Source organism: Mustela lutreola, chromosome 6 (assembly GCF_030435805.1).
Source record: "Mustela lutreola isolate mMusLut2 chromosome 6, mMusLut2.pri, whole genome shotgun sequence".
In the NCBI taxonomy this organism is placed as follows: domain Eukaryota; kingdom Metazoa; phylum Chordata; class Mammalia; order Carnivora; family Mustelidae; genus Mustela; species Mustela lutreola.
Genome location: NC_081295.1, coordinates 828,411 through 855,173, shown reverse-complemented (window position 1 = coordinate 855,173; position 26,763 = coordinate 828,411). Strand labels below are relative to the sequence as shown.

General features: G+C 51.8%; 1 protein-coding gene and 1 long non-coding RNA gene across 2 annotated transcripts in view; both read right to left on the bottom strand.

Annotated features, from left to right (window-relative positions):
- Positions 1–5,529: 5,529 nt before the first annotated feature.
- The window catches only part of WDR27 (WD repeat domain 27), a 197,558-nt gene continuing 176,324 nt past the window's right edge, over positions 5,530–26,763 (bottom strand). Inside the window, exon 25 of the mRNA XM_059176466.1 lies at positions 5,530–5,687. Within this exon, the coding sequence (XP_059032449.1) occupies positions 5,568–5,687 (120 nt within the window). The 3' untranslated portion in view covers positions 5,530–5,567. The remainder of the gene's footprint in view (positions 5,688–26,763) is intronic.
- Positions 17,697–19,341, bottom strand: LOC131833340 (uncharacterized). The gene is made up of 3 exons (XR_009354402.1): positions 18,709–19,341; positions 18,411–18,536; positions 17,697–18,262 (listed from the first exon to the last, which is right to left on the bottom strand). It is a non-coding gene; the product is annotated as an uncharacterized LOC131833340 (long non-coding RNA).

Genomic DNA, 26,763 nt, shown 5'->3' with positions numbered 1-26,763 from the left:
TCAGCCACTGCAGCCGGCACACCAGCCTGGACCTTTGGGCACCACGAGTGTGGACCCGCCAGCTCCTCCGGGTCTGGTCCTTGCAGATGCTGTTGTGCCTCAAATGCCGCTCCTCCTGCCGTGTCCCTCACCGGGGCCTTCTCCTGGGAGACTCGCCTCGAAGGATTCCTCTGCTCACGGCTCCCCGTGCCCAGCAAGCAGAGGACGTCCCCTTGCGCTCCCATGACACCCCGTGACCCGGGTCACGGCGGACACACTGCCTACCTGTGTGGCTGGCTTGAGGCCTGGGCTGTCCGTCGATGTCCTGCGAGCCACCCCGCTGCCCCGTCACCCTCGGTGTCCTGCACGGCAGCCCCGCCTCCCGCACCCCTCCTGAGCCGGGGACACCCTCGCAGACTCGCAGACTCGTAGCCCCGCCCCACTGTCTGAAGCAGTGCCGGCCTCTGCCAGCCTCGCTTGGAACCCTCCGTCGGGAGGGGGTCTGCGGTGGCTCCTTTAAACGGGGTCCGCCGACCTTGCAGTTGAGTTGGGGCTGCGGATCTCTGACGAGGGCAGGAGTGCTGTCCCAGGAGCTGGAAACCCTTGGCGCATGGGGACGGCTGCTCAGACCACGGGTAGCGCCACAGGCTGAGCCGTTTCTTCAGGTGCTCGGGCAGGTGTACCATACGGTAGCACAAGGACACGGAAACAGAAGGAGTTCTCGGTCATCACGAGACCCTGACCTACGCCCCTCGTTTGTGATCACACTCACACCCTCATGGGCCACGTGCCTGGTTTCTGCGTCCTCAGCACCCCCCGCACCACGCTGAGCCTGTCCCCCCGAAGCTCCAAGCCCGGCTCGACGGCTTCTCCCACCTCCTCTCACGGCCACTCGGGCTCACTCCTCACCCTTCTCCGGCCCCTGCCGTGTTTGCCGCGGGGCTGCGGACCCAGCGCGCCCCCTGGGTGACGTCTCCTTGACATTTGCTTACTGTCTGCGTCCCTTGGGCCCCAGAAACCTGAAGGAAAGCCTCACGTCAGTGGGTTCATGCACGGGGGACGCTCCAGGTGCCGGGTCCGCACGGTGGGGCGGGGGGGGCACGTCCGCTGGGACACGCGGCGCCGCCCGGCCAGCGCTTGACCCCGGCCCCGTGGTGAGAAGGCCGTGGGTTGCACAATCGAGGCAGCGGCCGGGATCCCTCACTGGGGAAAGGCACCAGAGCTCCCTCCACTAGGTGACTCATGCTCCGTCTTTCATCTTGCCGGGCAGGCCTGTCTGTGGGCTCAGAAAAATCTTTCCGTCCCATCAGAGTTCAATAGTTTGTAGATTGCGCTCTTCAACAAATAATTAAAACCATCCGTAGCCTCCGGGGCAGGAGCCCACTCTGGAAAGGCTAACGAGATGTTTTTGGACATCACACACGACTGTCGTAGATGCTAAAAGTCATTTATGTTACTCACCCTACATCCAAGCTCCGCATACGATTGTAAAAGGGGGGCTGTTACCAAACGATTATAAAAAGACACAATTAAAACATTCAAAGTAGTTACTAATAGGAGCATTTTGCAAACATGACTAAATCAGATGGTTTTAATTCCTTCATTGCGGAATAAGAATTAGAAATAAGTGGGTTGAATCAGAGCCTCAGAACAGAGTGTTTTCTCTGCTCCCATGAATCTCTGATGGTGTGAACGTTTCTGAACTCATGTCAGCACCTTCCTGAGGCGGGGTTTCCTCACGGGGAACAAAAAGACTCGTCCCACTGTTTCAAACATTCTGTAAAAATTTGTCTGACACAGATGCGTTGACAGTCACCCAGGAACACCCCAGCGTAGGAGCCGTTCCCTCCTTGAGGACACTGCACAGGCTCGGTACACGACTGGCGTATCTGTTCCCCACAGAACCCTGTGCATTCTTCTCGGGGCTGTTTAACCCCCCAAGTCTCCCCAGCAGAACCCCACAGAACCAAACTCAGCAACCAGACTCGGCGTTTTTAATAAGACACGTTGAGGTATAATCTATGTCCTGAGTGTCCTACACATCTCAGGTGTAGCGTGCGACCAGCTCTGACAAACGAGCGTGCGGGAATTACCACTGCCATCAAGATGCAGAGCGAGTCCCTGACCCCAAGACCCCCACGTGTCCCCCCACCTGGGCCCCAGGCCTACAGTGACCGGCCCATTGTCACCATGGATTGCTGTTTCCATCTCTAGAATTTCCATAAATTGAATTGAACAACATGCGACCTTTCAGTTGTTTTTAACTTTAGGAGTTTATCGACGGGTAAGTGAAGTGAGGTGTGTGGTCTGGAAGTTTGACACATGTCGCCGGTGAGACCATCCCTGGGATCAGTATGAAGAGTCTGTGCATCGCTCCCTGCAAGATCCCACACGCCGTCCAGATCTTTCCGTCGGGCTCCTCCCTGCTCCCCAAGGTCATCCACAGACACTGATCTGCTCTCTGTCCCTACAGACGGACGTGCACCGCCCACACGTCCATACCCGGGACCCACAGGACACACTCTTCTGTCCGGCTTCCCTCGATGAGCATGACTGTCCCAAGACAGGTCCACACGGCCTCTCCTCCAAGATGCTGAGCAGGACTGTGCTGTTTGGCTCTTACCCTAACCATGAACCTTTTGATAAAGTTCTGAGTTGTTCCTGGGTTTTGACTCTTAAAAATAAAGCTGCTCTGAACATCCATGCACAATATTTGCTAAGACACATGCCTGCCTTTCTCTTAGGTAAGTAGGAGCAGAGGCTACGGCACACAGGGAGTGGGTTTAGGTTTTAAGAAAATGCCGGACCATTTCCCAAGTTGGTTGTCATCGTCACACGTCGAACAGCCATGTCCGTCTGTCACTCACAAACACTCCAGCTGGGGCATGGTGGGCGGTGCTGCCACGTGTGGCTTTAATTCGTCTGCGGAGGTGGGGCACTTCTCCATGGGATCGTTTGTCGCCCGTCATCCGTCTTGCTTGATGTAAATGGGCTGTTTTCTCACCGTGAGTTCTGATACTATGACTGATGTCTGGATGCGAGTCTTTGACCAGACGCAGCAGTTACAGACAAGCTCTCCCAGTGCTGGGCTTGTCTTTTTATTCTTCAGCCTTAGAAAGGCAGATGATTTTAAACCAGTTGGAAACTAGAGCTGATATTTCCCAAGAAGATTCCGCACCCATGAAGTACAGCAGGAAAGCCAGAAGACGCGGCGAGTCCCCAAAATGAAACACAAAACGAGAATTCCAGTTCCAGCCTGACACACAGAGAGCGTGGACCCCCTCTCCTCCTCACAACAGTAAAATCCTGGAAAAACATTGAAATTCAGCAACTTTGCTTAGATCCACTGGAGAACGGAGGTCACAGGGAACCCCTCAATCCCCCCGAAATCTGAAGGGGCAGGTGCACCGAGACCCACAGAGACACGGGCCACGGGCTGGTGGGAATGCCTCCGTGGCATTTGGACGAGCGACTTTGCAGGAGCGGAGTGCGGACAGTCGTGAAGGAGAACCCCTGGGCGGCGGTCTCCGGGGCCCCACTTTTGTGGGCTTCGCCTCTCAGATTTCCCAGTTGCTTGTGATAAGGAGCCGAGAAAGAGGCCTCGTGTTGGCGGCAGAAAGGGGAGAAAGGACATGAGTTCGCGAGATGCACAGAGAGGTCTCCACAGCAAGGGCGCACGTCTGGGGAAGGGCTCTCCTGTCCCGCCTGGAGGGAAGCAATCCGGGACTCCAGCCACCACCAGCCCCCAGGCTCGGCTAAGGAAGGAAAAAGCCAAGATTCGCGTGGAGGGAAGAGCCCAGGGCCAGAAGCGAGGTACATGTGAAAAGTCAACCAAAAAGTAAATAAATAAAATGCCTCCCCTCCCCACACTGTACTGGGAAGGTGGGGCTCCCTCTAATGACCATTGACTTCAGCCCAAAGATGTTAGCTAAGGAGAAGGTCTTAGGGAGATGAGCACAAGGACATGGAGGTCCTGGCACCTCGGCCCTAGGGGACACAGCCAGGCCCGCGTCCTGCCGACTTCCTGCTGAAGGCTCACTGCACAGCTCGTATGTCCGCTCTAACCCGCCAGCCAGCAGACGAAGAGCCACACTAAGAGACCAGAAATGGAGCAGCATGAAGAGAGTTGGCATGCTCACCAGACACAGACATGCCGAGCGTTGAGGGGTTATCAGAGCAGGACTCTAGAAGGTCGGGGATCCATACATTAAGGCTCTAAGCTAAATGAAAGTATGCACAATGCAAGAAAAATGGCTCATACAGGGCTAGGGATGGAGACTCCAAGAACGTATCAAAAGGTACTGCTATAAACAAAAACACTGGCCAGACCAGAAATACAGAAAACCCCTGGGCCCATCAGTGGACAGGACACAGCTGAGGAACGAACGGCTCAGAGACTTGAAGGTATGTCCGTAGAAATGCCCAACTGATATGCAAACAGAGAAAATCATTAAAAAAAAAAAAAAAACCAGAACAGAATATAAAAGAATTGCAGGACAGCTTTAAAATATTTAGCAAATACGTCATTATAGTACCAGAAGGACAAATAATAGAGCTCAAAAGACATCTGAAGTCATGATAGCCAAGAATCATCAATCAACAGGGACATACAAATCAAAACCACAGACAAAGGTTGATATCCAGGATCTATAATGAACTCCTCAAACTCAACACACACAAAACAGACAATCATATCAAAAAATGGGCAGAAGATATGAACAGACACTTCTCCAATGAAGACATACAAATGGCTATCAGACACATGAAAAAATATTCATCCATTCTGACTGGTGTGAGGTGATATCGCATTGTGGTTTTGATTTGTATTTCCCTGATGCCGAGTGATATGGAGCACTTTTTCATGTGTCTGTTGGCCATCTGGATGTCTTCTTTGCAGAAATGTCTGTTCATGTCCTCTGCCCATTTCTTGATTGGATTATTTGTTCTTTGGGTGTTGAGTTTGCTAAGTTCTTTATAGATTCTGGACACTAGTCATTTATCTGATATGTCGTTTGCAAATATTTTCTCCCATTCTGTCAGTTGGAAACCTTTTTCTAACATGTAATCCTCTTACAAGGCATTCAGGGGAAACACTGAGAAGATGAGAGTTTGGGGAGACCTAGGTGACGTCACACGGAGGGTCTGTGACGGGGAGGTAGACAGGAAGGGAATCCACATCAGGCTGGGGGATTTGTCCCTCACCCTAAAAAAAAAAAAAAAAAAAAAAATATTCATCATCACTAGCCCTCAGGGAGATTCAAATTAAAACCACATTGAGATACCACCTTACACCAGTCAGAATGGCCACAATCAACAAGACAGGAAACAACATGTGTTGGAGAGGATGTGGAGAAAGGGGAACCCTCTTACACTGTTGGTGGGAATGCAAGTTGGTGCAGCCTCTTTGGAGTACAGTGTGAGGATTCCTCAAGAAATTAAAAATAGAGCTTCCCTATGACCCTACAATTGCACTACTGGGTATTTACCCCAAAGATACAGATGTCGTGAAAAGAAGGGCCATATGTACCCTAAAGTTTATAGCAACAATGGCCACGGTCACCAAACTGTGGAAAGAACCAAGATGCCCTTCAACGGACGAATGGATCAGGAAGATGTGGTCCATATACACTATGGAGTATGATGCCTCCATCAGAAAGGACGAATGCCCAACTTTTGTAGCAACATGGACGGGACTGGAGGAGATGATGCTGAGTGAAATAAGTCAAGCAGAGAGAGTCAGTTATCACATGGTTTCACTTATTTGTGGAGCATAACAAATAGCACGGAGGACATGGGGAGATGGAGAGGAGAAGGGAGTTGAGGGAAATTGGAAGGGGAGGTGAACCATGAGAGACTATGGACTCTGAGAAACAATCTGAGGGTTTGAAGGGTTGGGCGGTGGGAGGTCGGGGTACCAGGTGCTGGGTATTAGAGAGGGCACGGATTGCATGGAGCACTGGGTGTGGTGAAAAAATAATGAATACTCTTATGAAACAACAACAACAACAACAAAAAAAAACCACAGTGAGATCTCCCCTCACACCTGTCAGAATGGCTCAAATCAACAACCCAGGACACAGTAGGTGTTGTCGAGGAGGCAGAAAGAGGGGAAGCGGCGTGTGCTCTTGGTGCGCATGGAAACAGGTGCCGCCATCGGGAGACCACTATGGAGGTTCCCAAGAAGTTAAACACGAAACTACCCCGTGATTCAGCAATCAAGGAAAACAACTCCTGAAATTTATTGATGGAAAACAAACCACAGATCCGGGAAACTCAGAAAATACTACCCAGCAGGATGAACACTGAACTCACACACACACAGACACACACACACACGTGCGCTTTGGCATAAGACAAGTCACATTTAAACTATGGAAAGATAAAGACAAAGAAAAAATCTTTAAATAAATCTGAGGGGGGGAAACCCCAACCTACCTGAATAGGAACAAGGATATAAATTATAACTAAATTTTCTTCAGAAACCACACAAGCAAGAAAAGAGTGGGATGAAATATTAGAAGTTTAGGTATAAAACATCCACCAAACTAGAATTCCATATTCAGAATAATCATCCTTCTAAAGTAAAGTAGCAATAGCAAATGTCTTGGAGAATCCAAAAGCAAAGGAAGGCTCATTCATGAACGTGCCCTCAGATAAGGAGCGTAAAAGAAGGTAATGTGCAATACTTTGTTTGTCTTATTTTTAAGTGATCTGGAAGATAACGTGTTTACATTATCCTATGAGTAGCAACAATGTATCAGGCACCAGCAGCACATGGATAATGAAATAAATGGCACAAGTAGGGCCGAAGGGAATACTTTGTTACAAGAAGCCTACAGCACCCACAAAGGGGTCCGGTGGTATTCACGGATTTGTATTCCATGAAAATTCATGTTGCAAACTCTAAGACATCAAATAAAAATGTTTATAAGAGAAGTATAAATAATATATTAAGATAGGATATAAAATCACATCATAAAATGCTCAAAACCCGAGAAGGCAGAAAAGTAGGAAAAAAACGGAGATAGAGAACAAGTACAGTAAAGAGGAAATAGCTGGAAACACAGCAGATATTAATCGAAATATGCCAGTAATCGATCACTTTATTTTTTTTAAGATTTTATTTATTTATTTGAGAGAGAGAGTCAGAGAGAGAGGACACAGCGGGGTGAGGGTCAGAGGGAGAAGCAGGCTCCCCGCCGAGCAGGGAGCCTGATGCGGGGCTCGATCCCGGGACCCTGAGATCATGACCTGAGCCGAAGGCGGACGCTTCACTGACTGAGTCCCCCAGGCACCCCAGTCATCAATCACTTTAAATGTGAAGGGTCTGGAAACACCCGCTGAAAGAGGAACTTCAAGAACGGAGAATAAAGTAAGATGTGACGCCTGTTGTCTACACAAGATGCACTTGGAAGGTAAGAGCTTTCGCCACAGGTTAAAAGCAGGAGGACGGCGAAAGATCCCGCATGAACACTAAGCAAAGGACCGCTGCATCGGCTACACTGGTTTTAGAGAAAACAAACTTCAGAAGAAAAATTGGGGGGAATCAAATCCAACAGAAGCGCAAGGAGAAGCAGGCGCCCTGCTCCCTGGAGGCATTGAGACCCCTTCCCAGCCGACCGATTACAAAAGCACCCGCCGGGTTAGAGCTGGTCTGCCCAGAACTATTGGTCAACTTGACTTCGTGAACACTTCTGGAACACCGCATCCAACAGGCCCACAGCGCGCACCCCGCAGACCACACCACACATTTGCCCGTAAAACAAAACTCAACAATTCTTATTTTAGTCTAAAAAACCCTTGTATCGGCTTTTACCAGGCACAAATGCAAGTGACACAGAGAATCCACAATTCCCATCAAAACATGCGAACTTAAACACCGGTCATCTGACGTCTTACAACCTCCCCCAGCGTTCACGGTCATGCGTCCCATGAAATCAGCCCACAGCACCAGGGGAGAGCCTGGCCGTAACCCCAGTGCCTGGGACCCACAGCCACATCCTTCCGTTCTCCGACAGGTGCAGCCGAGCTGTCCACAAAGCAGCTCACCGTCCCCTCAGTGGGTCAGGGAAGCAGCCAGGAGCCAACACACTTCCTCGGTCTAAATGTGCTTCTAAATGTGCTAAAAGTTAAATCTTCTGCCGTGAAAGTCACATGAATATAAATCGAGTTTCCGACATAGCCTCTCCCATCTTCATCTGACATTGAAGACACTCACACTTGTTTCCTAAGTCCTGAGGGAAACAAAAGCGTGACTTCTAACCTAGAAGAGGCTAATGATCTTAGTTGTGAGTTAAATTCAGAATTGTATAGCAAAGTAATAATGGTCTGTTCAACTAAACATTATTGATTTTTAAATCCCTTTCACGTACGTGAATTAGGACACAATATATGGACTGTACGTGTTTTCGGTTTTGGCAGCAGGTTTCAGGGCTTCTCTGAGGTCCCGCGGGCATTGGCCTTTCACACCCCGAGGTTACAGATCCACTGTGAGATGGTGAGAACCAGCCGAGCCTGCCGAGGAAGGCTTCCACGGGACCAGCACACAGGCACGAACTGCTACCGTCGATGCCCGTGGGCTCTCCCCAAGCCTGTGCTTCTGTGAAGGCAAAACAAGAGTCCTGGGATGTCAGTTTTTAGGCTAAAATCTCGGGACTCTGCCAGAGAGCCATCATCCTCCAGTCCGCAGCGGCGCTGTGTGTGTCTTCCCTTTGCCGTGGACCCCCAGCATAGCGCACCATCTGCAATTTCCCTCCGAGCGCTCTGGCATCAGATGGACAGCCCCTGGGGAACTGCCCTGAAAGTTGGGGGGCCAACGGCGGCACGGTCTGCACTGTGGCACTGGCTGGAGAGCGTTACGTGTTGCCCCTGTGCCACGAGGCCCCGGGGCTGGTGGGCCCCTGGAGCGCGCGCTCCCAGACAGGCCTGCTGGCTCCAAGGTTGAAGCCGACGGTGACGGTGGGGGGGGGGGGGTGTCCTGTCACGGAGGCCCGAGCAGACCGACCTGTCGCCCAATCTCTTTCTCCTCTCCCGCTGGGATCCCCGCTGCCTGATCTGCATCGTTCGGACGGGCCCCGGGTCCTGGCTTCTGCTCGGTTCCTTCCCCTCTCCCTCCTGCGCTCTTCCGTGGCCAGTTCTGCTGCCTCCCGTCACCTCCGTTCTGCTACTGAGGTCATCTTGTGGCGTTTTCCAGATTGTATTTTCCAGTTCCAGACCTTCCATCTCATACGTAGATTTAATTATTATCCTATTTACCTCCTGATAATGCCTGTATTTCTATTCATTCAAATTATTTTTTCCTTTTATCTCAATGAGCACAGTTACAACCGCTGCTGGTGCCAGCACCTGAGCCGTCTCGAGGTCGGCCTCTTGTGGTGTTTCCTCTTGACAGTGGGTCACATTTTCTTAGTCTTTGTATGTTAAATAGATGTTGATTGTATGTTGGACACTGTGAGTGTTATCTTGTGTCGACTTTTGGTTACGTCTTCACCTTCTTGAAGCTGTTGTTAGTTTTGTTGTAGCAAACTAAGCTCCGGGTTAGGTTCAGTCCATAGTTCTCACCTGCCGTGAGGGTGAGTTCAAGCGAACGTTTAACCCTCTGAGCCCCAGCTATGCTGATCTGGGTCTATTCTGTGCACGGGTGAGTCACATTTCAGGCTGAGCCAGGGGTGGGTTTACATACAGAATAAGGAGAACCCTCTTGTGGCATCCCCCTCGCCCTGTATCCCCCACGGGCTTCTGTCCACGCTTCCTCCACCAGGAAGCCCGCCGGATTCTGCTGGAGTCCTCGCTGCCGTGCAGCTACAAACCTGAGCTTCTAGTGGCTTGTCTTTCAGTTCCACGGATCTTTATTCTATGTTCATCTCTTGAGCCTTTCAGTTTTCTTTTTCTCAAACTTCAGGCATTATATTTTTATATTTCTAGAGTTTCCATTTGGCTCTTTTCGATAATTTCCATTTCTCCACTTGGTTCTGCTCTGTTTCCTCCATATTTATCTTTTCCTCTAAATCAGTAAGCATGTCTGTAAAGCTGCTTTAAAGTCCATTTTTGGTCAATCTAACATCTATGTTTCTCTTTTCTTCTTCACGGAACACATGTCCTGTTTCTATGCCTAACTAGTGATGTTTGTAATCGCTTATCCGTTTTGGCTAGATTAAGGATGTAGCCAATGCTTCTCAGTAGAAAGCCTGGGCTGTTCGTCCTTCCTCTAAGAGTGCTGAGTTCTTCAAAGGACCAGTGGTGCCCAAGCGATGTGACCCAGGCAGCACAGTACCAGTCTGGACCCAGAAGTGACGGACTCCCGCATGCAGCACCCTCAAGTCTCCGCACCCCAGCGTCTTCCCTCCCAACTGGGCGGCGTCCACATCCACACGATCCATCCCCCTTCCTGTGACGCAAGACACTGCTGCTCTGAGTGCAGCACCAATAACCTCGGAGGTGAGCCCCTTGACCGCTGTGTGGTCATGGAGGTCACCCTGACCGGGGCCTCTGAGCCCGGAAAGCTGGCCGGACCGGGCCGATGTGCGGGAAATAGAACGCGCACACGCAGTTTGTAGGCTCCGAACACGAGAGAAACATAAAGTGTCTTCATGTTCGCTGCACGCCGAAATGCTCAGGTGTGGGATATATGGTGTTAAATGAGACATATTATTAAATTAATACCACCGATGACTTTCCACGGTCCCCACTGTGGCAGCGGGAAGATCTAGATGAACCTGTGGACCCCTGGACTCCTGCTAGGGGTCCTGACCCACGTGGCTCTCCAAGAGTGCGTCACAGACGCGTTAGGAAGGAATGAGGAGGGATCATCGGTGACCGTCTCCATCGAAGACCAGGCGTGGAAGCCCAGAGCTGGCAGAGTTCAGTGGAAGGATTTGGGTACATGAAATTTTTAAACACATCACTGAACCCGTTCACTCCCCTGTCTCTCTGATCCTTTCCCCCACCCGCCATCCGGCCTCCTGGAACACTCCCCGCCCCCCGGTGGCTCCCTACGCTGCTGTGACCGCCCCTCCAATGCCCCATGACCTCAGGGCCTGTCCCTTCCACCTGGTCTCCAGAATCCAAGTCCTCAGGCCGTTTGTCCCCAGCGTGGGCCGGAGCCAGCAGGGTCAGAGAGGAATTGTGCCCACATGCTGCCCCGGGGAGTCTGAAGTCAGAGCGAGCTTAGCCGTCTGTCTGTCCCTCTCCAACCATGCTGTCCAGCTCCGGACCAGCTCTTACGAAAACTGCAGTGAGGTCACGACCCCGGGATCGTCCTGCGCGGCTGGTCTGCAAGGGAGCGTTGTAGCAGGGCTCTGGGGCACGTACACACACACGGCCGGGCCCCCGGCCCCCGGCCCCCGAAAGCAACACAGACAGCATGGGGAGAAGGGGACCCCCGTGGACGGGGTTGGTGCTCTTCCTGCCACCCGGGCAGCTGTGGGCCCGTCGTGCCCCACAGAGGCTCAGACGGAAGCCAGTCTCGGCTCAGGGAGACCGCGCCGACGCAACCACCCTGACTACCTGGAGAGGCGGTGCCCCTTTGGGGAAGTTGGCCTGGTTTTGTCTCGCTGCCATTGACTGTGTCAACTGCTGGTGGACCACCTGCTCAGGGAGAAGGAACTGCACCGCGGCCAGGGCCCAGCCACATGACCCAGACTCACAGAGCACTGCGTGTGCTTGCCGAGCACGGCGGCCACCCGTGGACGGGGTCGGACGCCGGAGGCTCCGCAGGCAGGAAGCAACGAGCCTTTTCCACTCCCGCACCGCGTTTTATTCATTTCAGTTTTTACCCAAGCCTGGCTCAGGAGTAAAGTATTCAAAGCCTTGGTCAAAGCTTGAAATTGAATCCTGTGGAAATTCTTTGGGGTCGGCTGGTTTTGGGTGATGGCCTGCTGGGTTTTCGGTATTTTCCACCATCCACATTCCATTCGCCTTGGCGCACCCTGGCCACGTCGGTGAGGACGAGCGGGTGCCAGGCGTCCGGCTTGGACGAGAAGGAGGCGGGGAGGAAGGTGGTCACGGACACGTCAGGGAATCGGAAGCCGGCCCCACAGGCACGGCTCATGTGAGACTAGTTCTCTGAGCCTCAGGACGGGCTAACTTGGTCCAAAGCCCTGACGCCCTCCAGGAAACATAAAGCACCTGGGCTGCTCATGGCCATCACGCAGTGGAAGCAGCTGAACGAGAAGACCGTTGCCGATGGGCCACGGGCTGACCGCCGGCCCACGCGCAGGCCCGCTCCCCTGCTGGAGGTCCAGGCAGCCGGTACAACACGGACATCTGGTCCCGGGCAGTCTCAGAAGCCAGAAGCCAGTCTCCCCCAGTTAAAGCACCCCTTCTCCACTCAGGCTTCACTGGGGTTCCACCCCCCCGGCCAGCTCCCTCTACCTTCTCCGGGGCTCTTCACGCTCGAGGCGGTCCCTCCAGCAGTGAGGGGGCTGTCTGGTGCCCCTGGCGGGAAAGAGCCCCACGGCCAGCTTGTTTGCCTTAAACGGCCCCTCGCTCTCTGGCTCCTGGTGCTGACGCTACGAAAACATGACCCCGGGGTCCAGGCGAAGCCTGACTGTGCATGGAGAGGGTGTGGGCAGGGAACACACGGGAGAAGCCGGACTCACTCGGCCCCCGTGTCCCCTCCATCCTCATAGGGAAACACCCGGAGAGGCCTTCCAGGGCCGAACCCAGGTTTCCCCACAGATGCCCGTACAGGAGCTGACGGGGTTTAGCCCCAGTCTCCCACATGCTGGGAGCCGGAGGAACGGAGGCCCCAGACCCAGGCCTGCAGAGGGCGACAACACAGGGGCATCTGCATGGACGGCCTCCAGCCTCTCCTGGTGGAAAACACGCTGCCCAAGGATCATCCTCTGGGGGTGCTGGGGAGGGCGACGACCCACACACGCCGAGACTCCCGTGCAACGTCCGCCGGCGTGTCTGTGGGGAAGACTCTGGAACATCTCCTGTTACCACCATGGAGAGCTCTGGGCTTTATGCCGGGGGCTGCGTTTCTGGGCACAGCCGTGGCTCCCGCCTCCCCCCAAATCCAGAATGTGCCAAGTCTGTGGCTTCCCCTTGGGCTCCTAAGGAAGTCTGAGACCAGACATGAGACATTAGTGCCCGTTGGCCGTCTGGCGGCCGGAGCGCCGGGCCCGACCTCTCCCGCGAGGAGCCGGAGACACAGCGTCCTCTAGTGCGCAAGTGTCTTCCAGACGTTCCGTCAGAGCTCTGCAGTGACACTGCGACCAGCTGCCTCGTCGTTCATAATTTTAAAAACTTCTAAGAAGCCGCGTGTGGCATATGTCCCACTGGAGTCCTTTTCCGTCAGCGATCCTGGGGCAAACAGTAGCCGATGAGTTCAGGAGTTCTTGTTAAAATTCCCCAAGCACGTGTGACCCCAAGCGTCGCAGGGGCCTCCTCCGCCCAGCAGGCCCGAACGGCCGGTCAGGAGTCGGTCCCTGAGTGCGCAGGAAGCCCCGCCGGGGCAGCTCGTGGGCAGCGAGTGCCGACCCACGAGCAGAATGAAGAAGGGGCCGGGCCGGTGACGCGGGGAGCCGGCGGCCGGACCCAACAGTGTCGCACAGTCCACAGAACTCGGAAGGGGCCACGGGTCAAAAAGGAGGGAGAATGAGCGTCCGGGGGGAGGTCACGGCCGCAGAAGGACGGACACGTCCGCCAGGTGACAGGAGGACAGGGAGAAGGCAGGGCTGGGAGGGAGGCCTGGTTTGGAACGGACGCGCCTGCCGTGCTGAGAGAAAGCGGCTGTGGATTCTCCCGTCTAGAACCAATCCCTGACGAGAGTCCATGGAAACCAACCGGCAGACACGGGCCGGCGGCAGCTGGATGCCGGCTCGGGGACACGGGGCGCGTCTCCGGGCAGAAGCTTTAAATCGAGTCCTCAGTGTGGGGAGTCACGTGACCCCCACGGGGGCCGCCCACGTTCCTCGACACCAGCCCCTGCAGAAGGCGCGTTCCCAGACCCTCGGAGAGCCTGTGCCCGCGGCAGAGACGCTCCACGCGGCCCCATCCTGGACACCTGCTGGGCTTGCTGGCCCGTCTCGGCGACTCCGCGCTCCTGCTCAACACGGGTTCTTGGGCGGCGCGAGCGAAGGTGACAGGTAGGAGCCTGACCAGAACGGTAGCTACGTTAGCTGGAAACCAGCTACACATTCCAGTGGGAAGACGGCGGCTGTCAGGCCGCGCGTAAAACACCGGCGCAATCTGTGCCGGCTAGCCGGACGCGATGAGGAAATAAATAAAAAGTTAAACAGTATCAAAACTTAAAAAAATAAAATAAAAAACACTTGTCGGCTAAAATAATGCATACGTTAAATGTCAGGCACATAAGCTTCAAGTAGGTATAAAATCACAGCGCGAAGGAGATGCAGCCCACGGAACAGACAAGAAAATGAGCTCGTCTGTCAGGAAAGGAGCACGGATGCCAGTGGGACCGGACGGCCCAGGGAGGGAGAGTGGAGGCCTCCACCGTGCCCAGCTGGCCCCACACGTGGTCCCAGGTTCAGAAACAGGTTCGGCCCCCTCAGTCCGGCCCCGCAGGTGCCCAGTTCCCATTCTCAGCAGCACAGGAACCCGCGGGGGCTCTTGCTCTGGTGCCAGGCGCTGCTGGTGAGTCCACGGTGCCTCCAGCTGTAGCCCCGTTCTCGGCTGGGACGAGCCCTTGGTGCCAGCGTACTGCCCGTGCCCCGGGAGATCTGCACACCTGCTCCCAGGACCCATGTGTGTTGTGCTACACAGGAAACAGGAGGCACAGTTAGGGCTGCTAACGGGTCAGCCTCCGACGGGGAAGTTGATGATCCTGGATTATCCGACACAGTCACAAGGGTCCTAGAAAGGGAGTGGCACGCCCAGGGACAGCATCTTGAGAAACACTCTGCCGGCATTCCCTGGTGTTGCAAACAGAAGAGCCATGAGCCAAGGGCTTCTGGCAACTTCCAGCATCTGGAGCCTCCAGAGAGGAACACAGCCCTACGGACACCTTGGTTTTCTCCTCTAAGGACTATTTCAGACTTCACAGCTGCAAGATAGTAAGTGCAGAAGAATTGTGTGAGCCGCTAAGTCTAGAAATTTGTGACAGTAGCCACAGGAGGCCGAGAGGGCCCCGTCCTTGGGCTGCGTCTGTGTCCGCCTCAAGGATGACAGTCTAGACCCCGTCCCTCACCCGGAGTCGTCCTTGGGGCTGGTGGTCTCTCTTCCTCACTCTGGGCGTCCATGCGGGACCTGCCCAAACGTGCAGGACAGACTTCACAGAAGGCTCGGGGGTTCTGGACACGAGCGACGGAGCCTCAGCAGACCTGGGAGCCGGCTCAGTCCACTGCAAGGGCAAAGAGGGTGACTCAGGAGGACTCGGGACCCTGGGCTTGATCCTGGTGATTTGCTTGTTGGGTTACGAAGAGAAGAGCCAGCAGCCCATCCACCGGCATTTTAGGATCTGCTTCCTGGGAAGTTCTACGGGACTTCCAGACTCGTGCGTGTGGCAGAAAAGCAGAGAAAGGAGTGAGAACAGAGAGGTGTGTGGCGACAGGACTTGTGGGGGCTGCGAAGCTCGGGGCAGAGCCAGACGCTCTGGCGGGAGACACTGGGCTGGAGCCCACCAGCCGCGCCCACGTGGACCTGGCAGTGCCAAGCAGTCATCCCAGGACTCGGGCCATTACCGCCCTGAGGAGATCACAACCACAGCCCCTGGTTCCTCGGGCTTCTGGGAATTAGGGGCTCAGCAGGGCAGTGAAGCAGGTGTGTGCTGTGCCCCTGCCACCTTCCCAAGCCTCCTCTGCTCTCGGCCGGGCCAGGCATCCTGTGTGCCCAGAAGCAGGCACCTGCCTCCCTCTGCTTCTTGGATCCAGGGGTCTCCGGAGCCCCAGAGGCCAGCTCAGCCAGGGAGGGGTCAGCTGAGAGATCTCAGGAGGCCCATGGACCAGTGCCCCAGTCCACATCCCTCAGAGGCACCACCTGCCAGGCCGCAGGGGACTCGGGCCTCCCTGTGCAAGCGGCCCCTGGGAAGAACTCGGGGACCGGCCCTTCCTCCCGTCCCGCTTGGCTCCGTTCTCCTCCACTCCCACTGCCTTTGATCAGCTCCCGGGTCAGCCCAGCTGGTTCCCAAGGGACAGCCAGAAGCTCGGCTTTCAGAAGGCAAGAGTTCTCCAGGCCCTCCCACGAGGCCAGCCCCACAGGCAGTCGCACCTGACCCACGGGCAGTTGGGGGCTCATCCCAAAGAGAGGCAGAGGGTCGGGTGGAAACGGATTCAGGGAGACCGATGGCCGGCCGGGAGCATGGAGAGCCAGGCCGTGGGGCTGCCTTCGTCACAGAGAAGAGAATCTACCTTTCAATGAAAATGCTGGGCTGAGGTCCCCAACATTGCCCCGAGGCTCCGTCTGCACCCCAGTGGGCTCAGGGGATGTCACGGGTATTTCAAACTGAGAAATACGGCGGCATCTGTCTGTGGAGGGGTTACCCTGAGGTCATTCACTGCCACCGCCCTCCCGTGACGGCGCGTCCGTGTTTTCTGCAGCGGCCGTGATGAAGAGGCTCGCGCAGAAAAGAGGACTTCGGCGTGGCGGTGCCGCAGCTCGAGGAGTCACGCTGCGCTCAAGCAGACGCAAACACGCTCGTCTCCAAACCGGCTGCTTCGTAAAAGGACCCGTCGGGTATTTGCTTTGTCCTCGGGGTGTCAGGAGGAAGCGTCGTGGCAGCTCGCAGGGTGTTGGGGACGGAGGAACCGGGGGCTTCTGTTCTGTCACGTGAGGGAGAGGCCTGGCACCCGGAGGCCACCGGCGCGAGCAGAGTGGGCAGTTCGCTGAGGTTAGGCAGGGTGAACCGCAGCCGCTCTGGGGAATCCGAAGAGGCCGCCGGTGGCCGTGCACGCCGCTACGAGCTCCCGATTCGGCCGAGGAGACAAGGACGATCCCCGCACGCAGATGGGCTCCGCGGCGCTCGACGGCGGCCGCCCCCAGCCTCGCTCCGGGCCTCAGCGGCTTTTCCACGGCCTCCCCGAGAGCCGCCACCGCTGCGGGGGAGTCTGGGCAGCGGCGGGAGCTCTTTCCCGCTGAGTTTTACAGGTGTCTGGCCCAGAGGAGAGGCCAGATCGCCTCCGCATGTCAGGGACAGTGTCCTGCTGCAGTGACAGCGGGAGAGACCGTGTCCGCGGGCCGACAAAGCCTAATTGTTTCCACGGAGCCCAGAGCGGCTGGAGAGGGACACCCCAAATGACCAGATAATTTGTGGGCAGAAACGTGTTTCCCGGATCGCATACGTGCCTGTTCCCTCCTTCGGGCGCGCCCGCAGCCAGACACCGCCTGCCCTCACGCCCCAGACGTGTGCTGCTCTAACATCGGCTAATTCAGCCCACACGGTTCTCGTTATCAGTCTCGCCGGGACCGGTGTGAGGCCTGGCAACCACGGCAGGGGGAGAGGAGTGTCTCAGTTGCCTCAGCGTGCTCTGGGCGGCGGCGGAGGGAGGCAGTATGAGTCGCCCCGGCTCCCGTCCGGGCGGCGACAGGCCGCGATGCCACCGGAGGAGAGCGAAGGGAGCTGTGGGCACGCCGGCACTGCCCTCCTCGCCAGCCGGGGGCAAGCGCAGGGCACCACGCTGCGCCGGCCGCGGGACTCCACGCGGCCAGTGCGTCCAGCTCCTGATCTCAGCACACCTTACCATCCTTCCAAAGCGGCTCTTCCCTCCAAGCGCGCACATGTTGAGAAATAAACTTCCTTGGTTACTCCACTTTTATTTACACAAAGCAATGCGGGTGCCAGATGACACGATCCGTCCCACTGAAAACCCAAGAACCTAAAACGCGAGCAACTCTTCAAGGTCACGTGCCCCAGCTCCTTGCATTAAAGACCCTTATTGCCAGGATCAAAACTCTCTTTCTGGGGTGTCTGGTAGCTCAGTGGGTTAAAGCCGCTGCCTTCGGCTCAGGTCATGAACTCAGGGTCCTGGGATCGAGCCCCGCATCGGGCTCTCTGCTCTGCGGGGAGCCTGCTTCCTCCTCTCTCTCTGCCTGCCTCTCTGCCTACTTGTGATCTCTGTCTGTCAAATAAATAAATAAAATCTTTAAAAAAAAAAAAAAAAAAAAAAACTCTCTTTCTGGAAAACCGGGCTCCTTCCTCTTGGAGGTAACGCATCCTGCTAAGAGCAGTATTTACGACGCGAAGCCTCCGTCCCAGGGCAAAGCCGGCTGTGAGCGGCGGGAATGCCACAGACCCAAGGCCCAGAACAGGTGCCTGCAGGAGACAGACGCGGACTTCAGGGCTTTTCTGTCACATGGACTTGCCAGCTCTGTCCTTAACCACCTATGTTATGGGAAGGAAGGAAGGTCGGTCAGGCCAGACATTTAATCTGAGAATCTGGTGCAGTTGCTAATAGGGTAGAAACACTCAGTTTCTGGATAGAAATACCCCCCCCAAATTGGCTATTATTATCAAACTGTTAAATAAATACTTTCTGATACTCTTCCTCCAGGCGACACTATTAGGTGAGTGTCAGATTTCCTGTGGCTTTCACCATGAGGACTCAGTTCTTTGGCTGAGATGAGCACATCTTGCTGGCTTTGTGCTTTGAACATTCCTAGAAAAACAAACAAAAAACCACGCTCCTGTTTCTATCTCTAGGAGCCTTTGGGTTGGCCGCAGATGAAAGCTGTCTGTGCTTAAGTCTAATGGGATCTGGTTTACACAATCCTTCTTTATTGGTCTTATTTCTGCTGACTTATCCCCCAGGAGCTCCCAAGAGTACTCACCCTGCTTTGAGGAGAAGGAATGGTATCACCAGGTGCTGGGGATTTGGAGGTACCGGCCTGGAGGGAAACACTCTCCCTGGGCTGAGCCTGCCCCGACCCTCCACGAGAGTCAGGGATTGTGTCCTGATTCTTAGATGTGCAGCTGGAAAACCAGAAGACCGGAGGCTCCAGAAGGTCAAACCAGGTCAACGGAGACACCCCTCGTATTGCACCATGACAGCCAGTCGGGGCGGCCCTGGAGACCACTGAGGGCCAGAGCTCTAACCACACGCCTGGTCATCCCAGCACCTAAAGGGAGAATGTACAGACCTACAGACGCAGGCTGTCCATCTACCTCTACAGAGATGGGGACCTGATGGCTTAGTCAGGGCCTTGGAGGGAGAGAGGTGACAGAAGTGGGGAGCTAGAGAAGGGGCTCGTGGCTGCACCTGCGGACTGGGCTCCATCACCTGTGTGGGCACTGTCCCTGTCACTGAGTGATGTGTGCACAGGTGATGTGACCTGTGGCATGGGCCTTTGGAAGTGGAGATCACCTATTGGAGTGAAATTCTTGTTATGACGTGTAATTCCTGTGCTGAGAAGATCCCCTGCAACGAGGAGCACACGCATGCACACACACACGCACACATGCATGCACACCTAACACACACGCACACGCGCACGCACACACCTGAACACACGCGCGCACACGAACACACACATGCACACATGCGCGCACACCTGAACACACGTGCGCACACATGAACACACACACACCTGAACACACACATGCACACACATGCACACACACGAACACACACATGCACACGCGCATGCACGAACACACGCACGTGCACATGCGCACACACCTGAATACACACACGAACACGCGCACGTGCACATACACGAACACACATGCACACACATGAACACACATGCACGCACACACGAACACACACACGCACGCACCAGTCGCATGGATGACTAACTCACGCACCTGTGCTGTGGCCAGCCCAGTGCCCGCTCAGGGGCTGTGTGGGAGCAGGAGGGATGGGGCCATGAGCCTGGGGCTCCCCAGCCCAGAGCTGACAAATCTACTGTGCGACGTCTGACACGTCACATACGGAAACCACTGCCGAGCCCCGCTTGTCCGCCTCCTCTGAGGACACCGAGTGGCCACCTGCTGACAGGGGGATGCGCTGGACACCTTTCATCCGGGAAGAATCCTCACCGCCCCCACGTCCGCTGCAGGCAGCCAGCTGGGTGTCCACTTCCCTTGAATTCAGTGACCTGCTTCAGCGGCCGGGGCGGCAACCACAGGGTTTCCCGTGAGCGTCTGGCATCGTCCGCACTCATCCCGTGTGCTGAAGAGAATTGGGTCTCCGCCTCCTCTATTATAATGTGACAGCGGCGTACCTGCACCAAGAAGCGTCGGAAATGTAGGGACAGGTGGCACCAGCACCCACGCGCATGGGTCCCCAGAAATATGAAGCCTGTGTCCGTGAAGACGCAGGGGTGCCCGCTCTGCTGAGCCTGCTGGTGCCCGGGGAGGAGGGCGGGTCAGCAGCGCGTGGACGCGCCTCACGGACTCTGAGTGTTCACGCTGCTTCCTAAGCTGATGTTTTCCTATTTTAGACTCGATCTGTGGAAGATATTGTCCAAATCTTAACAATATAAAGACATTCCTTGTCATTGAATACATCGTCCTCTTTTTCTGACACCACTGGATGGTAAAAATTTCCTCCCTAGATAAGGATTTCATTCTGTAACGCTTTAAGCCTTTTTAAAGTTCACCCGCACTCCCCTCTAAGGAAGGTAGAAAATACACACTGAGAAAGTAACCCCTTGACAGAACCCACACTCTTTTCCACCAGGCGATCTGGCCGACAGGAAGAAATCTGCGTCAGCTTCGTGCTTGTGGCACCGACAATAAATGACTGGTGAACTAATGATGATTACCCGGCCAGCCGTGTGCACTCGGAGCGTCCGTGGCAAACTGAATTCACAGCCCATAATTCTGAACCCATGAGTCCAAAGAAAGTAAGTCAGTAATTTCAAGTTTCTATTTGGAGATGTAAGTCACAAACATTAAACAAAGAAAGAAAGTAAAGTGCACACCATGACTATGGAGGCATTTTGCGAATGCACGTTGTCTCTGCTTGGGCAGAGAGAGTAAGGAAAAGGGCGTCCCTTTCAAATGTGCTGGTTTCTAACGACTTTGAACGCTGACTCTCTGCAGACAGTGACGACCCAGGGTAATTCTTCTGGCATCAGATGAAGAATTCATAGTGGAGTGTTTACATGTTTAATACTTATAAAATATTCAGCTATAAATACCATTTCCCATAATAATCATACAATTTAGGAAAGCAAGTAGGGTTTAAAGGTCCTTTGGGGCTTTAAATAAACATGTATGCTTTAATAAGGAACATCAAAGCTCAGAGTGTCTTCATACAACAAATTATCCTTTTGTTTCTCACATTAAATGTCTAATGATGTTTTCCTGATAAATAAATATTGATTCCAAAGACGAAATGTCCTTTTGATAAGACTTCGAAAATGTTAGAGGTCAAACATGCAGATGTACACGTGTGTCCGCAGCAACACTATTCACAGAAGCCCCAAACTGAAAAGAACGAATGTCCGTCAACAGAGGAACGTGGCTACCCGGGCGATGTGATGTCATCAAGCCACAAAGAGGAACGACCCAGGCCACCGTGTGGATGGACCTTGAAGACATGACGCTAAGCCAAAGAAGCCAGGCACGAAAATGACATGGTGTGACCTCACTGATATAGAATTACCGGAGGGCAGACTGGTGATTGTCAGGGTTGGGGCAGCAAAAAAGGGGACTCCTCCTTCTAGTTGGTGAAAGTGTTTTGGAACTAGACAGACGTGGTAGGTGCATGACACTGTGAATGCACTAAATGCATTTTATTCACTTTAAAATGGCTAATTTTTTATTTTGTGAACTTCACCTCAGTAAAAAAAAAAAAAAAAAAAAAAAAAAAGGAAAAAACGAGAGGACCTGAATTGGAAAGGTCATCCGATTGTTCCAAAGGCAGAGGTCTTGTAGCAAGCTGGAGAGTTTGTCGGATGGAGAGCTAGGACACAGGTCCGCAACTGAGCTCGGTCTCTGTAACAGGAGACCGAGAACATTATCCCTTGAATCCTTGCGCACAGTTGTCTGAAAGGACATCAATGCTCATAGACACACGCACTTTTAACCCTTATAAACATGCAAATGAGCTATACACATGCAACCGTGCGTACATCCAAACATGGCGCTAGGGGGTCATGATGAGAGAAGAGTATATACACAGATTAGAATAGTCTCCTCCCACTCGTGCACTGGGTAATACTTGCAGTCAGGGAAGTAGGTATCTTTGGGGTGGTAACTTGTAGACAACACTAAAATGACTTCTCCAGCTAAAGCCTTTCTAGGAATACAAAATACCTTTGCTATATTTTGGATGGCCAATGGATCTCTATTAATGATTGTTTGAGAACAATATTGATTAATAGTTGTGTCATCTTCCAATATTTTGAGAATTGTTCCATTACCATTGTCTTCAGATGGAATAAATACAAAATCTTAGGACTAAAAAACATTTGGTTTTGGTTTCTAATCATTTACATATGTAATAATAATCATTTTCAGCTTAATACTAATGGGCTCAATAAATTTTTCTTCTTCTTATGAGAACAGGACACTGAGACCAGGTTGGGGTCAGGATCTGCTCTGGGGTCCTGGGAGAGTACACCCGTGGAGCTGGTGAAATGGATTCTATAAAACCAGTGATTGTTCAGAGAACCAGCCTCTGACCCCAAGAAGGATGAGGCTGAAAAGTAAGAAAACCCTGTCATTTCCCCCAGGGCGTGAGCCTGTATTTAGTGTTTAATAAATACACTGGAAAGAATAAGGAAAATATGTTTTAGTTTTAAAGCTTCTAGAAGGCCAATGCAAATAGTTAAGCAATAAATGAAAGTCTTTTGATGGTGATGAAAATTATGACGATTATGACGATGATAACTATAATGGTGGTGATGGTGGTGATGACGGTGGTGGTGACGATGGTGGTGATGGTGGTGATGACAGTGATGATCATGGTGATGACAATGGTGATGGTGATGGTGGTGGTGATGGTGATGATGATGGTGATGATGGTGGTGATGATGGTGGTGATGGTGATGGTGGTGATGGTGGTGATGACGGTGATGACTATTGTGATGGTGATCATGGTGATGAGGGTGATGACGATGATGACAATGGTGATGGTGATGATGGTGATGATGGTGATGGTGATGATGGTGATGATGGTGATGGTGATGATGGTGATGATGGTAATGATGGTGATGATGGTGGTGGTGGTGATGGTGGTGATGGTGGTGATGACGGTGATGACTATTGTGATGGTGATGATGGTGATGATGGTGATGAGGGTGATGACGATGATGACGATGGTGATGGTGATGATGGTGATGGTGATAATGGTCTAAAAATACAGTGAAAAATGTCTGAGAATATAACCTTTCAAAACATGCCTCAGCTGAAATAAATCAAAGAATTCAAGGCTGAGAGAATAAGGCCATTGGAGAGTCTGGGGCAAATCCCTTCACTTCTCAAAGTCCAGAGTCTTCATTTTCAATAAAGGGGAAAATAACGCCACTTCACACTGCTATACAAAAAAATAAAGGATACAGTATGCATGCATTAACAAACATTTCTAATCCTCCATTCTAAATGCATTACGAGTAGTAACTCATTCAGATCTTAACAATAAGTGGTCAGGAGCTATTATTATCTTTATTTTACAGACAAGGAAATTGATGAAGAGAAATGATCTGACTTATCCAAGGTTACACAGCAAGTAAGAATGAAGCTGGGATTTGAATCCAGGAAGTTAGACTCCAGACTCTACTATCATCCATCATGCTCAAGGTATAGGAGAAAACATATATATGTATATATCTATATATATAGAGAGAGATACATATATATAGTTATAGTTATAGATACATATAAAATATGTGTGCATGTATATATATATATATATTTCAGGTATATGTATATGTGTATATGCATGTATATGTATATATATATATATTTCACTTTAAAATTAAGTTGTCCATAAATGATGGTTTTTATTATAATTTATCCCAAATCTACTTGGAACAAGAGAAGAAGGATGCCAAATTTGTGTGGTCTTCTTAATTTCTGTCATTGGCAAGGACACAGACATGCACACACAGAGCCATATAGACTAAAAGCTAAAATATTAACAACAGATTTGATTAGCCTCTCTTGTTCACATGGTTACTAGAGTTTGTTTTTCTGAATGCACACAAATACTATATTTACTGGCATTTGTTTAAAGCTACCCATGAATATCTTGAATTCTTGTCTCTATGTCTGGTTTTATTTTATAAATGGCAGATGTAGCTTTGACCATATAGTTAAATCATAAAACTCAAGATACTTGAGGCCAAAGCAAAGTGCAATTTGTTTCAAGAGACATAGAAGGTGGTGGACGACACCTGAGCCTGTAGTGTCGCCATCTCAAAGAGCAGCCTGCTGAGCGGAGGAAGAAGAAGCAGCAGTGATCACCACCTAGCCTCACAGTCCCTTCATCCCTTCATCAGTGTGCCTGGTGGCATGCCGAGCTCTCAGGAGAGATGTTAGAGGGAAACTGATGGCAATTTCTGGGCAGCACCCAGAAGAGCTGCTGGAATAGCCCTCAAGGTAACTGGGCTCTTCCATCAGCTGCCTCAGTAGAACCTCCAGAAATAAGATAGTGAAAGATGAGTGAAAATAGAAAATGAGGGTGTTTAAACTCTTTTCTAAACAGCTTGGGTATAGACTGAGATGGGAAGCTACTCTGCTGTCTCTGGGCATGGTAGAGCAGCAGTACACAAACCTGAGGTCGGCTGGCATTTGAGAGTGGGCTGCCAGTGAGACACCAATCGTGAAGCTGCATTCTGAATCAGCTGAAAGGACCTGTCTCCATGCTCAGCCAGAGCAAGGCCTGGACTACTGACCCCCGACATTCATCCTAATGCTCCCTGGAAGGATCTCTCGGGAGGGAAAATGTAGCCAGCATCTTGTCATGACCCTGGAGAAATACCTGAGCACCTAGACCCAACTCACGGTTTATAGCACATGCTTTTAAATGCAAATTTATTTTATGATACTAAAAGAATTATAAACAAATAAAACCATTGGCTTTAATCAAGGAATTTGAGAAGTATACAATTCCTTTGAGGATAAGACAAGCATATTTGTCTCACAGAGACCCATGAATTGTATGCACCCAAAATTTTTAAGTGACACAATAGAATTACTCTAAATTTACTACTAGAATAACAGAATTCTATTGAATGTTCTCTAAATTTCCAAATATGTTTTTTTTAAATGTGTTGCATAAATCATGATAAAAGAGAAACCAGCATGTGCTCCCAATCTTACTTGAATATTTCTTCGATTGGACCACGTAACGTTGGTTTGGACAATGCACATCATGTGGAATCAATCTCATAACTTACTTGGAATCTTCCTCCAAAATAGGATATACCAATCATTTAATAGTTTAGTACAGAGCAATGTAAGTGGAATACTGCCGAACCCATATTTACTTAGAAGAAGGCAACCTGGAGACTCATCAAGGAGGAAGAAGAGCTGTTGAAAAAGAAAGATAACTTCTGTGGGTTCACCGTTGGCTACTGGCCTCTGAAGCACAATAATGCGTGCACATTTCATGCTGCCGCCTGCTCAGCGAGAAGACCCGCGAGCCAGAGGCTCTTCTGGAGCCTCTGCTTGTGTGTTCTCTACCACGCCTTCCTCCAAGTCTGTCAACAGCAGGTTCTGGGCAGTTGCTTTTGGAAACACTTGAGTCTGCTTTTGGCCATTCAGATTTCATACCCCTATATGTTCTTATCTGTGTGGGGACTTTTCTGATTATTTGTTGCCATGTTGCCCCCAGGAGATCTCATGAACTCCTTTTGTTTCCTTTGCCTTTGGAGACCTATCTTGAAAGAAGTTGCTGTGGCTGATATGGAAGAGATTACTGCCTATGTTCTCCTCTAGGATTCTGATGGATTCCTGCCTCATGTTGAGGTCTTTTATCCATCTTGAGTTTATATTGGTATACGGTGTAAGAGAATGGTCGAGTTTCACCCTTCTACAGATAGCTGTCCAATTTTCCCAGCACCATTTATTGAAGAGACTGCCTTTTTTTCCACTGTATATTTTTTCCAGCTTTGTCAAAGATAATTTGACCTTAGAGTTGAGGGTCGATACTGGGCTCTCTACTCTGTTCCACTGGTCTATGTGTCTGTTTTTATGCCAGTACCATGCTGTATTGGTGATCACAGCTTTGTAGTAAAGCTTGAAATCAGGCAACGTGATGCCCCCAGTTTTGTTTTTCTTTTTCAACATTTCCTTAGCAATTTGGGGTCTCTTCTGATTCCATAGAAATTTTAGGATTGTTTGCTCCAGCACTTTGAAAAATACTGGTGGAATTTTTTAAATTAAATTTTTTATTTCTTTTCAGCGTAACAGTATTCATTGTTTTCACACCACACCCAGTGCTCCATGCAGTCCGTGCCCTCTATAATACCCACCACCTGGTCCCCCCAGCCCCCCACCCCCCGCCCCTTCAAAACCCTCAGGTTGTTTTTCAGAGTCCACAGTCTCTCATGGTTCACTTCCCCTTCCAATTTCCCCCAACTCCCTTCTCCTCTCCATCTCCCCATGTCCTCCATGCTATTTGTTATGCTCCACAAATAAGTGAAACCATATGATAATTGACTCTCTCTGCTTGACTTATTTCACTCAGGATAATCTCTTTCAGTCCCGTCCATGTTGCTACAAAAGTTGGGTATCCGTCCCTTCTGATGGAGGTGCTGGGAAAACTGGACAGCTATATGTAGAAGAATGAAACTCGACCATTCTCTTACACCGTACACAAAGATAAACTCAAAATGGATAAAATACCTCAACGTGAGACAGGAATACTTGTGGAATTTTGATTGGAATGGCATTAAAAGTATAGATTGCTCTAGGCAGTATAGACATTT